At 35.0% G+C, this 21,231-nt stretch overlaps 1 protein-coding gene across 1 annotated transcript in view; it reads left to right on the top strand.

Moving 5' to 3' along the window:
* The window catches only part of TINAG (tubulointerstitial nephritis antigen), a 98,772-nt gene that overhangs the window by 67,893 nt on the left and 9,648 nt on the right, over positions 1-21,231 (top strand). Inside the window, exon 10 of the mRNA XM_004267771.1 lies at positions 14,792-14,837. Coding sequence (XP_004267819.1) covers positions 14,792-14,837 — 46 coding nt within the window. The remainder of the gene's footprint in view (positions 1-14,791; positions 14,838-21,231) is intronic.

Genomic DNA, 21,231 nt, shown 5'->3' with positions numbered 1-21,231 from the left:
AAACTTTTAACATTTAACGTAGTGGTAGGTTGAGGAAAATTCCTATCATATTTCTTCTTTTTTTTAATCTCCAGGAAGCAGGAGGCAAGGTTATCTGTAGAGGGAAGAGGTGGTGGGAGGATACATGATCAGAAATTTGAGAATAGAGGTGGTTTGCAATCGTCCTCTGGATGTTTAGGTGAGGGAGTTGCCCCAGGAACCTACCTACAGGAATTGCCTCATGTTGCTAATGGCACCATTCTGCCCTCTTGTATGTGCTTTCTGCAGTTGTAGTCAGCCACTTGGGTGGACGCAAAGAGAAGTGGGTAGTTGAGTTCATACAAGATGGACAGTTTTCCAGATGGGTGCAATGAGGAGTCAAAAAAACAACAGGTTTAGGGTATGAGTATTGACCTAAGTGTTGCTGAGATGGTGAAAGCTTAATAAACCTGCTGAAAAGAGAGGGTTGATGGAGTCAAAGAAAATAGAAAAATCATTGGACTAGAGACCATGGTGATTCTAATCACTGTGATTTTTATGATTGTCTAACTTATTTTTCTTACCTTTTAGATTTTTAATCTTTTTATTGTTTATGAGAGAAAAGTAATCATGTAATAATGAGGTAATATTTTACAGATTATGAATACAGTGGTAGAGAGTGACTAAGTCATAATTTTATATGACTTAATGCCTAATTATCTTGTAGTATTCATTGTCTGCTTTTAGATCCTAAATGTTTGATACCGGTCTATCTATCATCTATGTATCTATGTATCTATGTATCTATCATCTATCTATCTATCCATTTAAAGATAGTTGCCCCCAGAGACTATAAAAATAATGCTTTGTCTTGTAATAACGTATGATGGAAGAGAATTAAAAAAAGAATATATATAAGTGGCCATCAACAGAGGAATGGGTAAAGATGATGTGGTACATATATACAAAGAAATATTAGCCATAAAAAAGAACAAAATAATGCCATCTGCAGCAACAAATGAACCTAGAGATTGCCATACTGAGTGAAGTAAGTCAGACACAGACAAATATCATATGATATCGCTTATATGTGAAATCTAAAAAAAGGGTACAAATGAACTTATTTACAAAATGGAAGTAGAGTTACGAATGCAGAAAACAAACTTATGGTTACCAGGGGATGGGAGGGAGGGATAAATGGGGAGATTGGGACTGACATATAAACACTACCATATATAAAATAGGTAACTAATAAGAACCTGCTGTATATGTACAGCATTCTCTGTAATGGTCTATGTGGGAAAAGAATCTAAAAAAAAAAGAAGAGCGGATATATGTATATGTATAACTGATTCACTTTGCTGTACACCTGAAACTAACACAACAAGGTAAATCAATACACCAATAAAAATTTTTTTAAATATTTTAGGCTTGGCAAGGCATAAATTCCTGCTGCAAATAAACTCTGTCATTAGAACTCCAGAGAAGCCACAGATAATAAGTAAATGAATTAGATGTGGCCAAGTCCCAGTAAAACTTTATTTACAAAAATAAGTGGCCATTCTAGGCTCATAGTTTGTCAAAAACTGATACAAAATCAATCATAGCTCTTCTTAGTTACTAGTAAGTAGCATAAAATCAGGAAAATGACTTACAACTGTGAATATTGTACTTTTTTTCATAAATATTCTCTGATTTTGTTTGCTTGTAGGTTTTTGATTTCTCTTGTTTGCCTTTGTTCTTCATGTATTGTAGTGAAAGAATGCTAAACAAAAAAGAATAAGTTTCACATTATGGTTTTTCTACTTATTAAATTTGGTTTGAATAACGTAAAAAAAGAATTGATATATTTATATATATGTATGTGTAACTGAATCACTTTACTGTACTAACACAACATTGCAAATCAACTATATTTCAAAAACAATTTAAAAATAATGCTTCAGAGTTAAATTTCTCATATATTTTCCCCATATTGTCTAAACATATAAACAGCAAGGACTCCAGGAGCGTAAATCATTATTTAGTGAGATTATAAATTATTTAACATAGCTATATTGGGGCCACCCCTTGTTTTCCCCCATTCACCTTTTTTTCCTTCTTCTTTTCTGAATAACCACTAATGGTAAGCCTGAAATTTCATGCTATGTTATGTTTAACCCTTGGCAAATTGGTAAGTTCTAAGCAGAAGTTTTAATTAGAGGTTTTTAATGCATGGTGAAGTCCAAGACAGTAGAATGAAACTTTCAACTACACTTATTTAGAAAATGAAAATAAATATGTGATAATTAGTATAGACAATGCAAAAACATTTAATTTGGGTCTTGGGGTGCACTGGCTTGAATAACACTAGCTGCTACAATAAATAAACTCAAAATATTTAATAATTCAAATATCTTAAAGTTTATTTCTTATTCATATACTAGTTCAAGATGGGAGATCCTAGATTTGGGGTCGCTTTCTTCCATATGGTTTCAGGGACTCCAAGCTCTTTCTACCTTGTTGCTCTGCCATCTCTTAGGGTCACATGTTTTGATTTTATTCTGCCTCTGGAAAATGAAGAAGAGCATGAGGAGGGCTTCTTAAATTCACTTCTTTTAAAGCCTTGACTCAGAAATGGCACTTACAAGTCCATTCACATTCATTTGGCTAAAACTCATTCACATGCCTCTACCCAGCTGCAAATGAGGCTGGGAAGTATAAAAGATTTGGCAGTGACATTATAACATGAGAACAAATAGAGCTATAGTTTGGAGCAGAATTCCAAATTTGCATAAATTTTAAAGAAAAAAAAAACAGAGACACAAATTTGAGTTTGTGGAGAGCTGACTTGATCTACATTTCCCAGACCCTCTGTGATTGTGTTCAGTTTTTAGAGAATCTTCACTGGGAAATTCTAAGAATTACTGCTTTACAAGATTGAATCAATTAATAAATGCATTTGGTACCAACTATATCCATAATCACTGAAGTAGTACTGTCACACAATCCTCCTGTTCAAAAAACCTTATAAGATGGGAATTAGTATTCCATTTTACTGGAAATAAGAGACAGAGTGTTTTAGAAAACTTTTAAAGTTCTTCTGACTTCAAAATAACTCTTTTAACCATACTACATTTCTATATAAATATTATATATATAGATACACACACACACAGACACACACAGACACACACGTATATATAGGAACAAGGAAGGTCCAGTGTCAAGATTCACTCAATGTTTATTTATCATCTAGGTTTTCTCAAGAAACTGCTATATTTTTTCTTTTAGTAAAAGTGTCCTTATGGTAAAAATAAATATATCCTTTTTTTCCTATTTAAAAATTCTATTCTCACTTACTTTGACCACACATCTTTAATCTGCACATAAAGACCTTTGCCTAATTTTTCAATTAGAAACTTTTTTTCAGTATGTAATATGTGTCAATCATGTAGTGTGCTAGACATTAAGAATACCAATAGCAAAAATATCCTGCTCCTGTTTTCAAGCAAGTGGGAGAGAGAGATAGAAAGGGAGAGAGAGAGAGAGAGAGAGAGAAGGCAGAGAAGGAGACAGAGCGGGACAGAGAGGAACAAGCAGTGCTGATGCACAATGTCTTAAGCGTGGAGATGGAAATAGGATAGGAATTTAAATTGAGTAGTGAGGGTGTGAGTCATATAGAAAGGCACATAACTCCAATTCTGGGGCCAGAGAAGACTTGTGGGAAGAGGTAGCACCTGCTGTGGAGGTGAGTAAAGCAGGTAGGAATTATTAAAGGTACATGGCAAGAGAAGAGCATGTCCCAGGAAAAGTGAGCAGCAAATGGACAATCTCACAGTGAGAGAGAATATTACCTACTTAAGAAATTTGAAAGGGTAAATAAGTTGAGTGTAAAGTGAGGAGGAATCTAGTGAAAACTGAGACTAAGAGGTAGCCCAGTCTCGGGGTATTCTGCTATTAATGATAATTTACTAACCTGTCCTGGGGCCTCACCTGGTCTGACTGCTTCAGCATCTCTGGGTTTGCCCTCACCCCCTGTCCTCCATCATCTCTGTATGAATTTATATGCCTTCACAATGACATTGTTTGGTTTACAGTGAAAGTTCCAAGTGTCCAGGTGGCATTTCTCTACCTCCTATTCTGTGATGTTCGGTTCAGTTCAGTCTCCTAGTTCTGGGTCATTCTACTTTGAGATGTGGGTAAATTTGAGAACAGAAACTGTCACCAAAGAATAGAAATGGGATCTCAATAGACTAGATCCACTGTACAGTTTCTGCTATAAAGCAAGTAGCACAAACTGAATAACATTCAAAAAGGAAAAGTAATCTTTCTTCCCCTGACACATCGTGGCAGACCTGAGCTCTGGGAAACCACGTTCATACACTGGCCTGGACTGGAAGTGTTTTTGATCTAGTAGTGAGAACAGCCCTGTAAACATACAATGTGAGAGGAGGTGAGCTCAGGGTCTCTCTCCTCTGCCATCTTGACTAATCTACAAGAATTAAAACAAACAAAAAACCCATATAATGTAAGTGCATTGGTTTTGCACAGATGGAATCAAAATGTTAGAGAGCATAGAGGAGGGGAACCTCACCTAAGAGCGTGCAGGTGCATTAGAGAACGTACAAGTCAGGACTAGAGTAGGAAATGACCCTGGAGTAAAGGTTACTAGGATGTTAATTAAGCCTTTGCATTTCCTCTACTGTGAACTTATTATTCTTTCTCTTTATTTGCTTTTCTAACAGAGTCTTCATTTTTAAGACTAAACCCCAGTTTATTGTTGGCTTCATAAATTTATTTTTAATGATTTTGACCTGGGCAATACTTTAACTTTTATTCTAAATTTTTAAAGTTCTATTTCTAAAGTAATTAAGTCAAAGATCTACCTGGAAGATATTTGGGTGATGATGTGTGGTGATGATCTAATTTTTTCCTCCAGACTCTGAGCTAAAAGCACCAAGACCACATAATGAATAATCCATTCCTTCCTTACTCTTTGAAATGCATTTTTATAGCTTATTAAATTCTTACATAAATTTATTAAGGTTTGATTCTGAGGTACCCTGTTCAAAATGCACACTGTCTATCATTCAATTTCTACCACTTTATTTTAATATTACATGGTATTCACATTGTTGCATTGCTCTCATTTTTTCAATGTTTATCTAGTTATTTTCCTAATGAGATTAAAACAAACTCAGAGCAACTTAATTGGAACTTGAATGTTTTATTTATAAAGAAGATAACATAAACTTTCTTACTTTTTAAAGACTATTATTAAGTATCCTGCACTTATTTTTCTTTAGAGAAATGCTATTTTTCAAGAATTTCATTTTTATAAAACTTTTTTTCTCTTCCCTATATCCTAAGATTTCTATATCTTTATTAAATGCAACTTTTAAATACGAAGCTATTTGACTGCTAAACTGTTATTTTATTTCACTTTCATTACCAGGTTGAGGTATTTTAGTAGTAAATACTATTAAAAATAAAAGAAGTATTAAAAGGATAATTTAATTAAATTGATTAAAGAATATACTACTTTTCAAACTTAAAATATCTTATCCATCTAAGATCTGTAAAGGACCCGGATTTTATCTACCCAATAACCTAATGTAAAAGAAGAGGGTATAGTGATAGAGATTTTCCAGAGATTCCCATGCTGTCTAGTTGCAGAATCGATGCTAAGCTCAAGCCGCTTCAATACTAATCTTGTTTAGTAGACCCCTGGGACACAACACAGTGTTACGAGTATGTGTGTTGAAGTCAGACAATCTATATCAAAAATCTCTTGCTGCCATTTACTGAGATGTGTTTAGCTTTTTGTAACCTGGGGATAAAATGATGCTTGTGCAGAATAAATGGGATTATGCGTACACAGTACTTGTACGCTTCATGTATGGAAGCATTCAATAAATATTTACTGTTATTAATAATAATATAAAAATTATGGCTTTCAGTTATTGGAAAAGTATACTTTACTTTCTTGCTAAGATGAGTTTTAATGTCTGTGGATACTTAAGATTTGGGGGGCCTGTGTGATGGAGCGTTATTTGTCCCTGGTACAGGGTTATCTTCAAAATTCAGCTTAATACATTACTTGTGGTGATTCTGTTTTAAAAGCGAATACCTTCTGTGGTAGGTGTTGTCCTTAAAATTTCAAATATGATAGAATTCACAATGGAGGTTAGGTAAAGCATATGCTTGTGAATTTCCTGACGTGTGGTGGTGTTGGGGGGATATCGGGAATAGGAAGTAGAGTGGCTTCTGACTTCTTTTGTCAGGAAGAAGTGTGGACTGGTTGTCCCTTGAAAGAGAGAGCACTTTCAGGATAATCACAGCACATTTTTAGAAAGTATATAATACAAGCTTACCATGTTGGAATCTAGGATCAGGATTTTCTCTTACGCTCCAGAAAACATAATCTACAGGACAATTCTGATGAGTGAATGAACTGGGAGATTTTCTTAAAAGGCATGTGTTGCTATGGTGATTTATAATGTCTCCTCTGAACAAAAACATGTAGGATATGACGGACTCCTTCAATATGACCAAAGAGAAGGAAGGGCCAAGTCTATGTTACCCTAAAAGGGGAAAGGTTGCAGAAAAAATGAATTTCACAGATGATGAATGAGTACTATTTGTGATACTAAGTGACAAATTTGATTTACTTTGATCTTCAAAATAAATGTAACAAATATTATTCTTTTCCATCCCCATGATTCTAATCATTAGGGTCATTACATTTTTGGATATAAATGAGTTGGCTGGATGTGATGAATGCAACCCTGATTGGAATATTGTTATCATGACCAAGCTGTTCTGCCTGCCCCACACTTTTTCATTTTAGTCCATCTTGTTCACCATCACCAGCTTTATCTTTCTATGGTTGCCTACAATCCCTCCCCTTCCAAACCTTTCATGACTCCTCTATGAAGACACAAAAGGTAAACCCTGGCATTATCTCCTTCTCTTCTCTCAGGTGTGCCCCTTTCTTCTTGGTATCTTCTGCAAATTACTCAAGGCTGATCATGCCCTTCCTCTTCACAGCTGGAAATGACTCCATCCATTTCTATCTTCTCCTGGTCCTAATGTTATAGGTTGCTCCTTAGATACTAGTGACAATTTAGTCACTTACCATATAATTTTGAACTGTTACTTAACCTCTTGGGGCTTTAGTTGCCTTATCTATGAAGCAAAGAAATTGGATTAGAGTCAGATTAATTTGGGGAACTGTATGGTCTTGACTATTCAACTCTGTCATTTGTAGATATGGATAATATGTAGAAGAATGAGCTTGGCTGTTCCATAACTGAGTCACTTTGCTGTACATCTGAAACTAACACAACATTGTAAATCAACTATACTTCAATTTAAAAAAATAACTAAAAAACAAACAAACAGGCTGTGGGCGAGATTTAGCCTGTGAGTCATATACTCCAACCCCTGAAGTCTCCTTTCAGTGCTAAGATTTTATAAGAAAATAGAAAGCCATTTCTATTCCTAACATCAAAGGGCTGAAGTTTTCCCTCATGGTGTGTCATCATTAGATATTACCCTATTTCTTTGTCATTGACGATGATGGACAGTTTTGGTTCTGCAATCTCTCCCCAGTATATTTCACATGGTGTGGACATCTTAACACATATTCTGGGATACTTCTCCCAGTTTCACAGCAGATCATTCTGACCAGAGCATAAACTGGGTACAACCTTGTCATCAATTTCCTCCATAATCCTTTTTATAGGTCAAATTAAATGTGACAGTATACTCAGCAATCTTTTTGCTTCCTGAAATATTAAGAGAGGGTAGTGTAAGCAATATGTCAGCAGTTCAATAAACAGTGTTGTTTGGATGATTAATAAGTGAGGAGCGCACAGTACACACAATCTTCTCTGACATTTTCATACAAAATAATTATCTTTCAGAAATCTCCATCTACTTCTTCAATCAATGATAAAGTTTGTAGCTCCTTGGCAGAATGCATCAATAAAAGTACCCAGTCTTAGATTCAGTGCACCCTGGCTTAATGTACATTTTGTTTCAGTAGAAAGTGAAGGGGAATGGGTAAGACCCTCATTTTATTTTGCTTTCCCATGCTGTCATCTCTGATCTAGCATTAATTAGCACTTTGTGATGGCTCTCATCATATTCAACACTGCCATGCTCACCAAGCCTGAGTATTTTTTTGAATAAAGTTACTAAGTGTCTCTGCTAGAACATTCATAAGACAAAAAAAGCCTGTGTATCTCTGCTTCATTATTACTGCAGTTATCTTTCAAATCTTTGTGTTAAAGGGACCTAATCATCTATCTGCTGTCTCACCTTTAGAAGTAAAGTCCTATATCCAGAGTAGTCATATCACTGTTATTGACTTGAAACTCATCTGGTGGTTTCTTTATACTTGTATCCTATCTGACTTTCATTTCCTTAATAAGAAGGGTTGGAGTTTCATATCAGTCTCTCTTATGTATCTGTTCCCTGTTTTCCTCCAAAATTTCCTGTTCTAGTTGTCTGTACTGCATCAAGTTTCTTTACATGTCCACTGTTTAGAAACTTTGCTTTTTAGCTGTCTGGATCTACATTCACTAATACGGAATTGGTCTGCCCAGAAAACATGAGTTTGAATTCCTCTTGTCAGTCTGTTGGGTACATGCTGTGACCCCAGAAGTAACAGATCACCAGAAGCATTGCAACATTTTGATCTAGACGATTGGGCTACAGTGTAATATGCCTACCATCAATATAAAGTAATTTTTTTTCTTCTTGTAACTCCGAATTCTTAGCTGGAGGTGAGATCTGCTTTAAAGAAGTTGATTCCTAGGCAAATATGATCCTGACATGTGAGTTAGAAATAATTGTTCTTGTCACAGAAGAATTCCTCACTCTGCAGAAAGTCTCTTTCACAATTATTTCTAATTATCAGCTTTCCTTGGTTCCTTCAGTGGTTTACCTGTCAGAAACCCTGAAAATCCATGGATTTAAAGGTTTATATGCAGAACTACTCTAAAGAAGATGAAGCAACTCTGTAATTAGTCTTGGCAATGATCAATCAACCTGGTCATCAGGAACACCTCTCTCTACAGTGTGAAGTGTACCCCAAGATTTGCCACATTTGTTGTACCTCCCTACTCATTCAACCTTGAAATCTTGCAGTTAACCTTGACTCCTTCTTCTTCCTTTCAGTCAAAATAAATTAGCCAATAAATTCCTCCCTTTTATCTCCAAAATAGCTCTCAAATCTGTGCCCTCCTTTTCATTCCCACTGCCAGTGTACTTGCTCAAAAAATATCTGTGGAGGGTTTCCTGTGTGATAGTCACTATCCCAGATGTTGGAGACACAGCTGTTAAAAGAATCAACATTTGCTTGAGAGAACTTACATTCTTATTCAACATTTCATTATGTCTTGCTTTAATGAAAATATTCATCTTAAGCTTTCAATCTCCTCCCCCTTGGAATCTATCCCCATGCTAACACCAGAGTTGTCTCTGTGAAAAACTATCTGGATCATGTCACATCCCATATGTGGATGACTCTTTACCATCACTTTATAAATGCCAAGCTCGGTAGCCTTGAGTGCTCTCTACGGGCTGAGCCAAATCTCCTTTTCTAACTTTATTTCCAGCCACTACCACCTCTGTTCTCCAGTCACACTGAACCAAGTGCTGCTCTAAGAATAGGCTGAGATGAGGTTTTCATGGCTCTCTTGTGACTTTGCGCTTACGGTACCTACAATTCTATACTCCCATTTCCACCTGAAGAATTTCTACTCCACTCTGTGAAGGCAGTTGTCTTTGCCCTCCACAGTTAATTTCCTCACCTGTAACTCATAGAAAAATTGTGAAACATGCTTTTATAAAGGTAGCAATTATAGAATTCAAATTATTTTTATACTTGTTTGTGTTTTTACTTCCCAACGTCATTCCCATTAGATTATCAGCTTCTTGAAGGTAGAAGATACATTTTCTTTGTACTAAAGAGTAGTTTGCTGAATAAAGGCAGAAACAAATGGGCAAAGTACACAAGAGATGCTGTACTTTCATTATTAAAAGGGATACTTATAGGAATATCAATGTTACTTTAAGAAAATTGTATATTCACTTTTCTCTTATTTACCATGTCTAATACGACCACATTGTATAAATTGACCTCAATGGCAAAATCAAACAAAACCAAGGAAGAGAAAAAAAAATATCATTTAAAGTCTTATACAAAGTACTTATTCAGTTCCAATTGTTTTACTATCTAGGCAGAGCTTAAAATAGGGTTTTAAGAGGTCTAGTATTGTTTAGCACTGTTGTCTGAAAAGAACAACATCCTTTTCAAAGGACCTTAGCTATACAAAATCTTACATCATTCTTTAAAGTTTACTTTGCAGAATTTATGGTATCTCCAAGAAAAACTTTTAATATTATGCAAAAGAGTAGTGTTTCCAGAACTACCTAAAAATGAGCATATAAGAATAATCCAGAAGGAAGAGCTTAGGTGATCATGTGCTTGAAGTGAGAGATGTAGCAATAGACTCAGTGTAGGAACCATCGCTCCTCAGGCATCATCAGGTAATATGGCAATGAGCTGCGAGCTGCCTGGAGTTTTCCAATACCAGCATTTCCCCAGGAGTCACTAAATTGTAAGGAAAAGGAGCATTAATGTGTCTTAACAAATAGTGGAAATGATTTAATTTAATGAGGTAGAAAAAATGAAAAGAATAGTATAAGTTCATAGGCAATTGAATCCCTCAAGGCAAGAACAGCTGCTCTTAAGGTCTCTCCAGCTGGTGAACCCATAGTACAGTAGTTTTATTTTTTTTAATTAATTAATTTATTTATTTTTGGCTGTGTTGGGTCTTCGTTGCTGTGCATGGGCTTTCTCTAGTTGTGGCGAACAGGGTCTACTCTTTGTTGCGGTGGCTTCTCTTTTGCAGAGCACAGGTTCTACAGCACAGGCTCAGTAGTTGTGACACATGGGCTTAGTTGCTCTGCAGCATGTGGGATCTTCCTGGAACCAGGGATCAAACCCGTGTCCCCTGCATTGGCTGATGGATTCTTAACCACTGCGCCACCAGGGAGTCCCTGTACAGTTGTTTTAAGTGAACAAGTTTAAGGAAACAATCTCGGCAGAAGACGGCTAAGGTTCTGATTCATCTAAACAAATGTTTTTGAATAGTCCTAAATGAAGAGGTGTAATGGAAGGAAAGAAGTGTGTACATAGGCTTAGAGCAAGTATGACTGTAATGAAAATCCTCATATCCTCAAAGACACCCACTGCCTGACAAGAAGATATTTGTGAAAATATATATGTATTTCTAAAATTTTCAACCTATTGGTACAATCAGTACCACAATTCAGGAAAGTATATATATGGGAAAAATGCCCTTCTTAGGTCAAAAATAGAGAGACTCTCTCTGTAAATGAATAATAGTAGTCTTCTTGTTTTGTACTAGTTAACATTTATCTTTGTTTGGATAAAGGTTTTAGTTACATAAATTTACTCTTAAACAAATGAAAAATTACCTGTGGTCAAGTGATTTTTCCCAGTTGTTCAGAACCTGGGGTATTTAGAAAATAACCCACTCACCTATTTTTCTACAACACCCCTTTGCGACTTTATGGGATATTTGATTACCATCTGAGGAACAGTCTACTGAACATAGAGGAAACAAAAGATAGCTGAAGGTCGCAGTGCAAACATTAGACCCTCTGATGGATGAAACTTGCTTGTCATTTGACACAGAGGTTGTAACATAGGGGAACTGAACATTAGCTTCTGTGATGAGCTGTGGTATTTTCTTTCCAACTGAATTTTGCATAAAGGTCCACATCCTTTGTTTATAATTTTTTTCACAAGCATCCAAGCCCCTGAAACTATCAGCTTCAGCAGACTTATTTTCCTTTTCCTCCCTCACCTTTATTTGAAGCCTTGATTAACTTTTTCTGTCCATTTTGAGAATGTTTATAATAATTTTAATGCTGGCATTCTCCCTGGGTTAAAAATGGTGCTCACAATAATGCATCTTAAGGTTATAATAAACAACAGTACTTCCTGAAAAGAAATTTATAGCAACTTCAAAGAGTTGATAGATTTGCAAGATAATAATGCTATTATATCATTAAAAATATTATTTAGATAATCATAACAAAATGTATAGGAACATATGAAAAATATGGCCATTTGAACAAAAGTGATAGTTTGTATTTCCTAGATATCTCCAAAATAAAGTAGTTTAGTCCACTTTTAACTTATTTGATAATACTACAATAAGAAAAATTATACAACTACATTCTGAAGTGCCTCTCCTCCTTTGTGAGGAAATGTTTCCTTAGAATTACAATTGACCCTTGAACAATGCTGGGGTTAGGGCCACTGACCCACACATTTGGAATCCTGCATGTAACTTTTTTACTTTTTTAACTCCATAGTCCTCATCCACGGATTCAGCCAACTGCAGACCCTATAGTACTGTAATATGTATTTAGTTAAAGAAACCCCTGTATAAGTGGACCCGCACAGTTCAAACCCATATTGTTCAAGGGTCCACTGTAGTTAATCTTTGATCTGCTGTTAATGGAATTATGTGTAGTCATCATTTTGGTAAATCTTCACCCTATATGCAGTTGTGGATCTTCATGCCCCAAAACAATGTCTCAATATTTCTGAGAGTGCCTAGTAGTACCTAAAATGGACTTAATAATAAATGCAATACTTACTTCATAGTGTATTTTGCCTGTATGTCTTCCAATTCCCTCTGTTATACTACTTTGTCTTCCCATGCACCATTCTCAATGCAGTGGAGCCCAGGAAGTTAGAAATATCTTCCAAAGTGGGAAAGAAACCTTTATCCACTTTTGGTATTACCCTCTATTTGATTATCATTAAAGTGTTTTATGGAATATACAGTTTTTAGTGAAATAGCTCTATCAGATTTTAATAACAAGTCTGACTTGCTTCTCCCCCAACTCCAAACTTAGCTGAGTTCAGTGTGGAGCTAAGTTTGGATGTATTTGAGTGGCTGGGAACAAATCATACTCTCAATGGCTCTTCCTCACTTTTGATGAGGGCTTAATTACTGGATTGAGCTTGTCATGTCTGAATACCTCTTTCTTGATTGGGAGTTCTTTCTTATGAGGCTCCTTAGTGCCTCAAGCAAGACGGATCTCAACTTCTCACCATGTCTGGTGGGATCTCAGATATGGGGATCCTCTCCTGCCTGTATTGTTTTGGAGTCATACGATTCCTTAAATTTTTCTGATTTAGTCTTGTATTGATATTTTGTATTTCATTTAAATAGCTAAAGTAACTAGTGTTCAGACTGCCTGAAAGGAAGTTTGCTTGAGTGGTACAGGCTTCCTGAAATTGTCATAAAAGTCATGAGTAAAAAATGAGCAACTCAAGGTTTCAGATATGGTCACTGCTTGAAGTACATAATGACCTTAGAAGATTTGGGGGCACATAGTATGACTGGTAAATTTTTTCAATGGTGATAGCTTTTTTAGAAAAGTTACAAGGAGGTAGGTACAATTACAAAACTGCAAAATGATTTTGAAAACTGAACCAGTTTAAACTTACATGGTAAAGCGGCTAGAATATTTGAAACCCTAAAGTGTTTCAGTCCACTGCTCTGTGCATAGATAACTAAAAAAGACATGGCAATCCGTGCAATTACCAGTTCTAGTCTCCATCAGGAACAAACTAAAGAAAAATTGTTCTTTAGTGTTTTCCTATTTCCCAAATCACTTTTTTCTTCCCTCACTCTCGTACCAAAGGATCCAAATGCATTATTGCATACTCTCTTGAATGCCCCAAGATGCTTACAATAAACCTGTCATCTTTAAGCAATACTTCTATGCTGTGGTGCCATCATTCTATTCTATACCCTATGAAAAACAGCTTTCTGGCAAATGAATATGTTGAAAATATTTGAACAACAAATTTGTACCTCTTCCAGAATGTTCTTTTATACAATGGCATACCACTCTGATGTTGAGATTTGGGGTATTAAGAATGAATTGAAGTGGGCAGGATTATTTTCTCATAATCCACCAAAGTGCATGAAAGTGGTGGTCAATATACTTTCTCCACATAAAACTGATGTCACTCAGGACACACTGCAGTTGGGGACTGTATATTTACAAGAGAGGCAATATGGCATGTTAAGAACATGAAATTTGGAATGCTGGCTCAACAACATTCTGTGATCTTGGACAGGTCTTGATATTTCATTAGTAAATAGAACATGTTAGTAACATCTGTGTCACTGGGTTTAGTCAAGAGAAAAGAAATGAGGTATTGTAGGCCTGTATATTTTATGAACTGTTACCTGCTACACTGAGAATGGCTCAGTACTGAGAATATAGTATTTGATTTCCATATGTACATGTATATATAGAAATGCCACATTAGGCATACAGCCATTTTCTAGAATAATATATGCATATGAATATTTTTACATAAATGCTCTTTTCTATAACAGTTATCTTAATTTACATTATGTTTTTTATCGGTAGTCTTGGAGATTTTTGGCAGAGTTTCAGACGGTGAGATATGAAGACGGGAGGCATCTTTAAGTACTTTAAAACCCCTGCATCCCTGCTGCCCTAAGACTTATATCCTTTGGTCAAAGAGTTTGATTTCAAGCCATTTGGACATAGATGAGTATATTCTGAAGAAGTCAATGAAGTTTTGGTTAAAACGAAAATGATACATGCACATTTCTGTAGGCAATGATGACAGTTCCATAATAAAACACAGTGAGGCAAAGAGAAAAGAAAAGATATAATTCTGATAATAAGTTGAATTTTATCAAGATGTAACTCAAACATTTTAAACCATGTTTTTTATTGTTATTTTTAGATGGGGCACACTGAGAGGAGCAAAGGGGCGGAAAGAAAAATTTTGGGTATGTAATGCTTTTCAATTAAATTTCTACTGTGAAGTGAGTATTTTAGAATCATCTGTGTCTGTATTCCCAGCTTTGTATTATTTAGTCATATCCTAAGTCACTGTAATATAATTTGTAATACTGGTATTTTCTCCAACAGAAAATCCATTATAATCATTTATATTATAGTAACATTTTACAACTCCTCTTATCTCAAATTGTAACAGATGAATCAGTATTATTTTTCAAAATTAGAATCAACAGAATAACTTTTGTTCTATTATCACCTATATTAAAATTAAAGAAATGATTAGAGTTCTCACATATGTGTCAATCAACTTTGTATTCTTACATTATTTTTGCTATGGGTGATGCTTTTGTAATGTTAGTATCAAATACACACACACACACACACACACACACACACATATATATATATATAGAGAGAGAGAGAGTTTTGTTTTTGTTTTTGCCAACTATAACATACACATGATTCTTTACTGAGAAAAAACTAATATCTAGTCTAAAAAAATAATAGAAGTTATATGTAAGAAAGTTTGAAGAAGATTGGAATATATTATCTCAAATATTCAGTTGATTACAATAAAGAAAATTATCCCAGGTCCTTATATTATATACCTTTTTTCCCCCAGAAATAAAGTTTAGGTAATGATATTCATCATAGAATTTGAACTTGAATGCATGCATTACAGGGCATATTATAACTTATAAAACACTAAATATTAGGGCATGTGCTCACTCAAGTGACTCTTGTTAATTAGATTTCTCCACAAGGCACTCACAAAAATCAATCACCCAAGTATGTGGTCACCACTCGTATTTGTCTTGTTGACATATGGAGGTGTTATGCTTTTGAGTAGAATGATGTTTCTTTGTATTTGAACTGAGCTTTCTTAAATATAATTTTCCTTATTAAAATAGCTTGAGATAGTCAATAAAATTAGTGTTCAATAGTTAACATTTATGATATGTGAAAGAGAATATATTATTTGAGCCTCCTGGAATATTTCTGAATGCAGAATAATGTGATTAGTTAAGGGTGGGGAGATGGCAGAGTGAAATCATCTACGGCATTGCCAAACCCGGGGTAGGAGAAGCCTGAAAAGAGCCTGAAACACACACATGGTAGGTACAGCCCTGAAATATTTGAAACCAGGTGCAATTAAGTTTAACCAAAACTTTTCTCTAGCCCTGATCCTACTCAGTTCTTTACTAAATTGAGGGGAATAGTCCCTTACCATATCTCTCTAGGAGAAGAAAAGGCTAATCTTCTTTGGAAAATAATCTCAGTGTCAATCTCTATGTAGTCCGCCCTCCATATCTGAGGGTTCTGCATCCACAGATTCAACCAACTGTGGATCAAAAATATTTTTAAAATTCCAGAAAGTTCCAAAAGGCAAAACTTGTATTTGCTGTACACAGGCAACTATTTACATATCGCTTACATTGCATTTACAACTACTTACATAACATTTACATTGCATTAGGTATTATAAGTAACCCGGAGATGGTTTAAAGCATACGAGAGGATGTGTGTAGGTTACATACAAATATTATGCCATTTTAAATAAGGGACTTGTCAACTAAAAACATTGCACAATGTGAGGGTTGTGAGTTAAGTTTTATTTGGGGCAAAATAGGGACTATAGCTCAGGAGACAGCATCTCAGATAGCTCTGAAGAACTGCTCAGAAGAGACAGGGAAGAGGTCTGTATATATATGATTTTAGTGACAAGGGAATACATGTAATCAAGCACACATTTTTGCAGAAGTTTGCTGCTAGTTTCATGAAGGTTAGTGCTAGTCACAAGGAGCAGATGTCTTCGTTCAGGATTTTAGTGCTTTTCTATATATGAGAAGATGCAAGAATTTGGACTCATAAAATCTTCTTCTGAAAATATCTAATTATCTGAAGGCCTGTTCTGCCAGTTTTTCCCCAGAGCACAGTGTGCCTCATTCCTGATCTACACCCTGAGCTCCTTTCAGGTGTGTTGAAGCTCAGAGACTGAAGTGGCTAATGACTTTATCCTTGTAGAGGAAGATGTCAGATGCCAGTTTTTAGTTGGCAGATTTGAGCATCTGTGGATTTTGGTGCAGTGAGAAAGGGGTCCCCTGGAACCAATCCCCCACCGATACCAAGGGACAACTGTAATTATTATGGCAAAGAATCCAGCATGCATTTAAAAATTTTGAGATGTGTAGCAGAAAAATGTGACCAATAACCAAGGGAAAAAACTATCAATAGAAGAAATAGATGTAATAACCATTGTAAAAAAAATTTTTAAATATGGATGAAAAGATAGAGAATTTCAACAAATGATTTCAATACACAAAAAGAAAAGAATTATTGTAGGTGTGAGTGCAATGTCTGAAATTAAGAACTCAACGTATGGGTTAAATAGCAGGCAGACTTAGATATCTTAAATAAATGCAATAAAATATATCCAACTTGCAGTACACAGAGGAAAATATAATGAAAAATCCAGAACACTGGGAAGAGACGGGTGGGACACAATAAAATTTTTAACATACATGTAACTGCATTCTCAGAAGGATGAGAGAGAGAATGAAGTGGAACAAATATGTGAAGAACTGACGACCAAAAGTTTTCCAAAATAGAAAGACACCAACCTAAATTCGGAAGCCCAATAAACTCTAAGTAAGAGAAACTAGAATTTTATATCCAATGGCAACTTTCTTCAGAGAAGGCAAATCAGAAACATTTTCATTCAAACAAAAGCTAAGATAACACAGCATCAAAAATATAAAGCAAAAGTTACAGAAGAAAAGAGAAAGACAAATCCACAATTTTGTTGTATATTTCAACACATCCCACTTATTACTTCACAGAGTAAGCAGCTAAAATATAGGTAAAGATATAGAAGGTTAAAAAAAACTATTAGCTAGCTTTATGTAATTAAAATTCATAGAATACTAGATACAACTATTAATGAATATACATTCTTTTAGTGCGTATGGAATAGTTGCCAAAGTTGACTATATGCTGGGTCATAAGGTAAGTTCAACAAACTGAAAGGATTGAAATTTTACAGAATATGTTATGTCAAAACTTGTGTTACTTAGCTAAAGCAGTACTTAATGTAATAGAAGATGCATGTATTTGAAAAAAAGAAAGGTTAAAACCAATGCATATATTAAAAAAGGAAAAGTTGAAAATAGTAATCCAGTAAGCTAGATAAAGAACTCAGACCTCCAAAAAATAGAATGAAGGGAATGAAAAGGAGAAGGGCAGAAATCAATGAAAAAAAGTGGACATACAATACAGAATATCAAGAGGGCAAAGATATGACTCTTTGAAAAGATTAAATTCCTAGGAAGGATCATAAAGAAACCAAGAGAGAAAAAAAAAATTAACATAGAAATGAAAAACGAGGACTTTTTTCAGTTTCAATAGATATTAAGTAGGTAATATAAGATGCTATGCAAGCATTATGCCAATATATTTGAAAATATAGATGAAATGAATAAACTCCTTGGAAAGCAAAGCATCAAAACTCACACAAGGTGAAAATAGAAAAGTCTAGTTATAATACTATTTGAAAAGCTGATTCTGTATTAAAAAGAAACTCTTACAGGAAACACCAGTCTCCAATTGCTTCACTGGTAAATTCTCCCAAATATTTAAAGAACAAATGAAATCAATTTTATGTCAATATCTTTTAGGAAATAGAGAAAAAACTGTTCCCAACACACTTCATGAACCAGCATAACACCAATACCAAAACTTGACAGGGACAACACAAGAAAGGAAAACTACTGGGCAATATCTCTTATGAACACAAAATTCTACACAAAATATCACATCTGTAAAATATATTAAAAGGACAATATACTATGATCAAGTGAGGTTTATTGCAGGAGTGCAAAGTTGGTTTTACATGTAAAAGCAATGAATATAGTTCCTCACATGCCAGACTAAAGATGGAAAAATAAACATGATTATCTTAATTTGTACAGAAGATGCAATAATAACAGTTTTTTTGCCACCTGCCCCCTCATATGTACTCTCATAAATCCTTTCCAAACACGGTAACTTCAAGATCATTAGGAAAAAGCAATTTCTGATTTCTAGACTCTCTTCTACAGGGCTCACATAGGCAGAATAATCTCCCTTTTAATTAACTCACAGTCAGTTGATTGGGAATTTGAATCACATCTTCAAAATCTGTTCAACTTTGTGAGATAACATAACCTAATCACAGAAGTGATATCCCATTATATTCTCAGGTCCTTCCCACACTCAAATGGAAAGGATTATATGGGGAAACTACACAAGGGAGGAGGAATTTGGGGGTCATTTTAGAATCCTGCTGACCAAAGAAGTCATTTATGATCTAAAACCTCAGAAAATTAGGAGTAGAACCTACCTTCCTTCACCTTATAAACTTTATCCACAAAAACCCTATAGCTAACATCATAATTAATGGTAAAATACTGAATGCTTTTCCCTTATCACTGAAAAATAAAACATTCATTCTCAACATTTTAATCAAAATTTACTGAAGGTTCCACCTAGTGCAGTAAAACAAACAAACAAACAAAAAATAAAGGGGGGTGTGGAAAGAAATATAACTGATGTTATTTGTAGATGACATGATTATGAATATGGAAAATCAAAAAATATATATAGAAATAAACTATTAGAAACAGTAAGCATATTTAACAAGTTTTCTTGATATTAGAAAAAGATAAGAAACAAATTATAGTTCTATATAATAACAAGAAACAATGGGAAATTAAAAATAAACATGACCTAAAATGATGTAACTAGACCAGTCCCTCCCATCAGGAAACTTCCACAAGCCTCTTAGATAGCCTCATCCACCAGAGGGCAGACAGCAGAAGAAGAAGAACTACAATCCTGCAGCCTATGGAGCAAAAACCACATTCACATAAAGATAGAAAAGATGTAAAGGCAGAGGGCTATGTGCCAGATGAAGGAACAAGATAAAACCCCATAAAAACAACTAAATGAAATGGAGATAGGAAATGTTTCAGAAAAAGAATTCAGAATAATGATAGTGAAGATGATCCAGGACCTCGGAAAAAGAATAGAGGCAAAGATCAAGAAGATGCAGGAAATGTTTAACAAGGACCTAGAAGAATTAAAGAACAAACAAAGAGAGATGAACAATACAATAACTGAAATGAAAAATACACTAGAAGGAATCAATAGCAGAATAACTGAGGCAGAAGAATGGGTAAGTGACCTGGAAGAGAGAATGGTGGGATTCACTGCTGTGGAACAGAATAAAGAAAAAGAATGAAAAGAAATGAAGACAGCCTAAGGACCTCTGGGACAACATTAAACATAACAACATTCGCATTACAGGGGTCCCAGAAGGAGAAGAGAGAGAGAAAGGACCTGAGAAAATATTTGAAGAGATTATAGTTGAAAACTTCCCTAACATGGGAAAGGAAATAGCCACCCAAGTCCAGGAAGCACAGTGAGTCCCATATAGGATAAACCCAAGGAGAAACATGCTGAGACACATAGTAATCAAATTGACAAAAATTAAAGGCAAAGAAAAATTATTGAAAGCAGCAAGGGAAAAATGACAAATAACATACAAGGGAACTCCCATAAGGTTAACAGCTGATTTCTCAGCAGAAACTCTACAAGCCACAAGGGAGTGACATGACATATTTAAAGTGATGAAAGGGAAGAACCTACAACCAAGATTACTCTACCTGGCAAGGATCTCATTCAGATTCGATGGAGAAATCAAAAGCTTTACAGACAAGCAAAAGCTAAGAGAATTCAGCACCACCAAACCAGCTACACAACAAATGCTAAAGGAACTTCTCTAAGTGGGAAACACAAGAGAAGAAAAGGACCGACAAAAACAAAACCAAAACAATTAAGAAAATGGGAATAGGAACATACATATGGAAAATTACCTTAAATGTAAATGGATTAAATTATCCAACCAAAAGACACAGATTGGCTGAATGGATACAAAAACAAGACCCATATATATGCTGTCTACAAGAGGCCCACTTCAGACCTAAGGACACATACAGACTGAAGGTGTGGGGATGGAAAAAGATATTCCATGCAAATGGAAATCAAAAGAAAGCTGGAGTAGCAATACTCATATCAGATAAAATAGACTTTAAAATAAAGAATGGTACAAGAGACAAGAAAGGACACTATGTAATGATCTAGATATCAATCCAAGAAGAAGATATAAAAATTATAAATATATATGCACCCAACATAGGAGACCTCAATACATAAGGCAACTGCTAACAGCTCTAAAAGAGGAAATCGACAAAACACAATAATAGTGGGGGATTTTAACACCTAACTTACACCAATGGACAGATCATCCAGACAATTAATAAGGAAACACAAGCTTTAAATGAT

Source organism: Orcinus orca, chromosome 10 (genome assembly GCF_937001465.1).
Source record: "Orcinus orca chromosome 10, mOrcOrc1.1, whole genome shotgun sequence".
Taxonomy (NCBI): Eukaryota; Metazoa; Chordata; class Mammalia; order Artiodactyla; family Delphinidae; genus Orcinus; species Orcinus orca.
The sequence above is the reverse complement of the archived record's forward strand: the minus strand, read 5'-3'. Positions and strand labels throughout refer to the sequence as shown.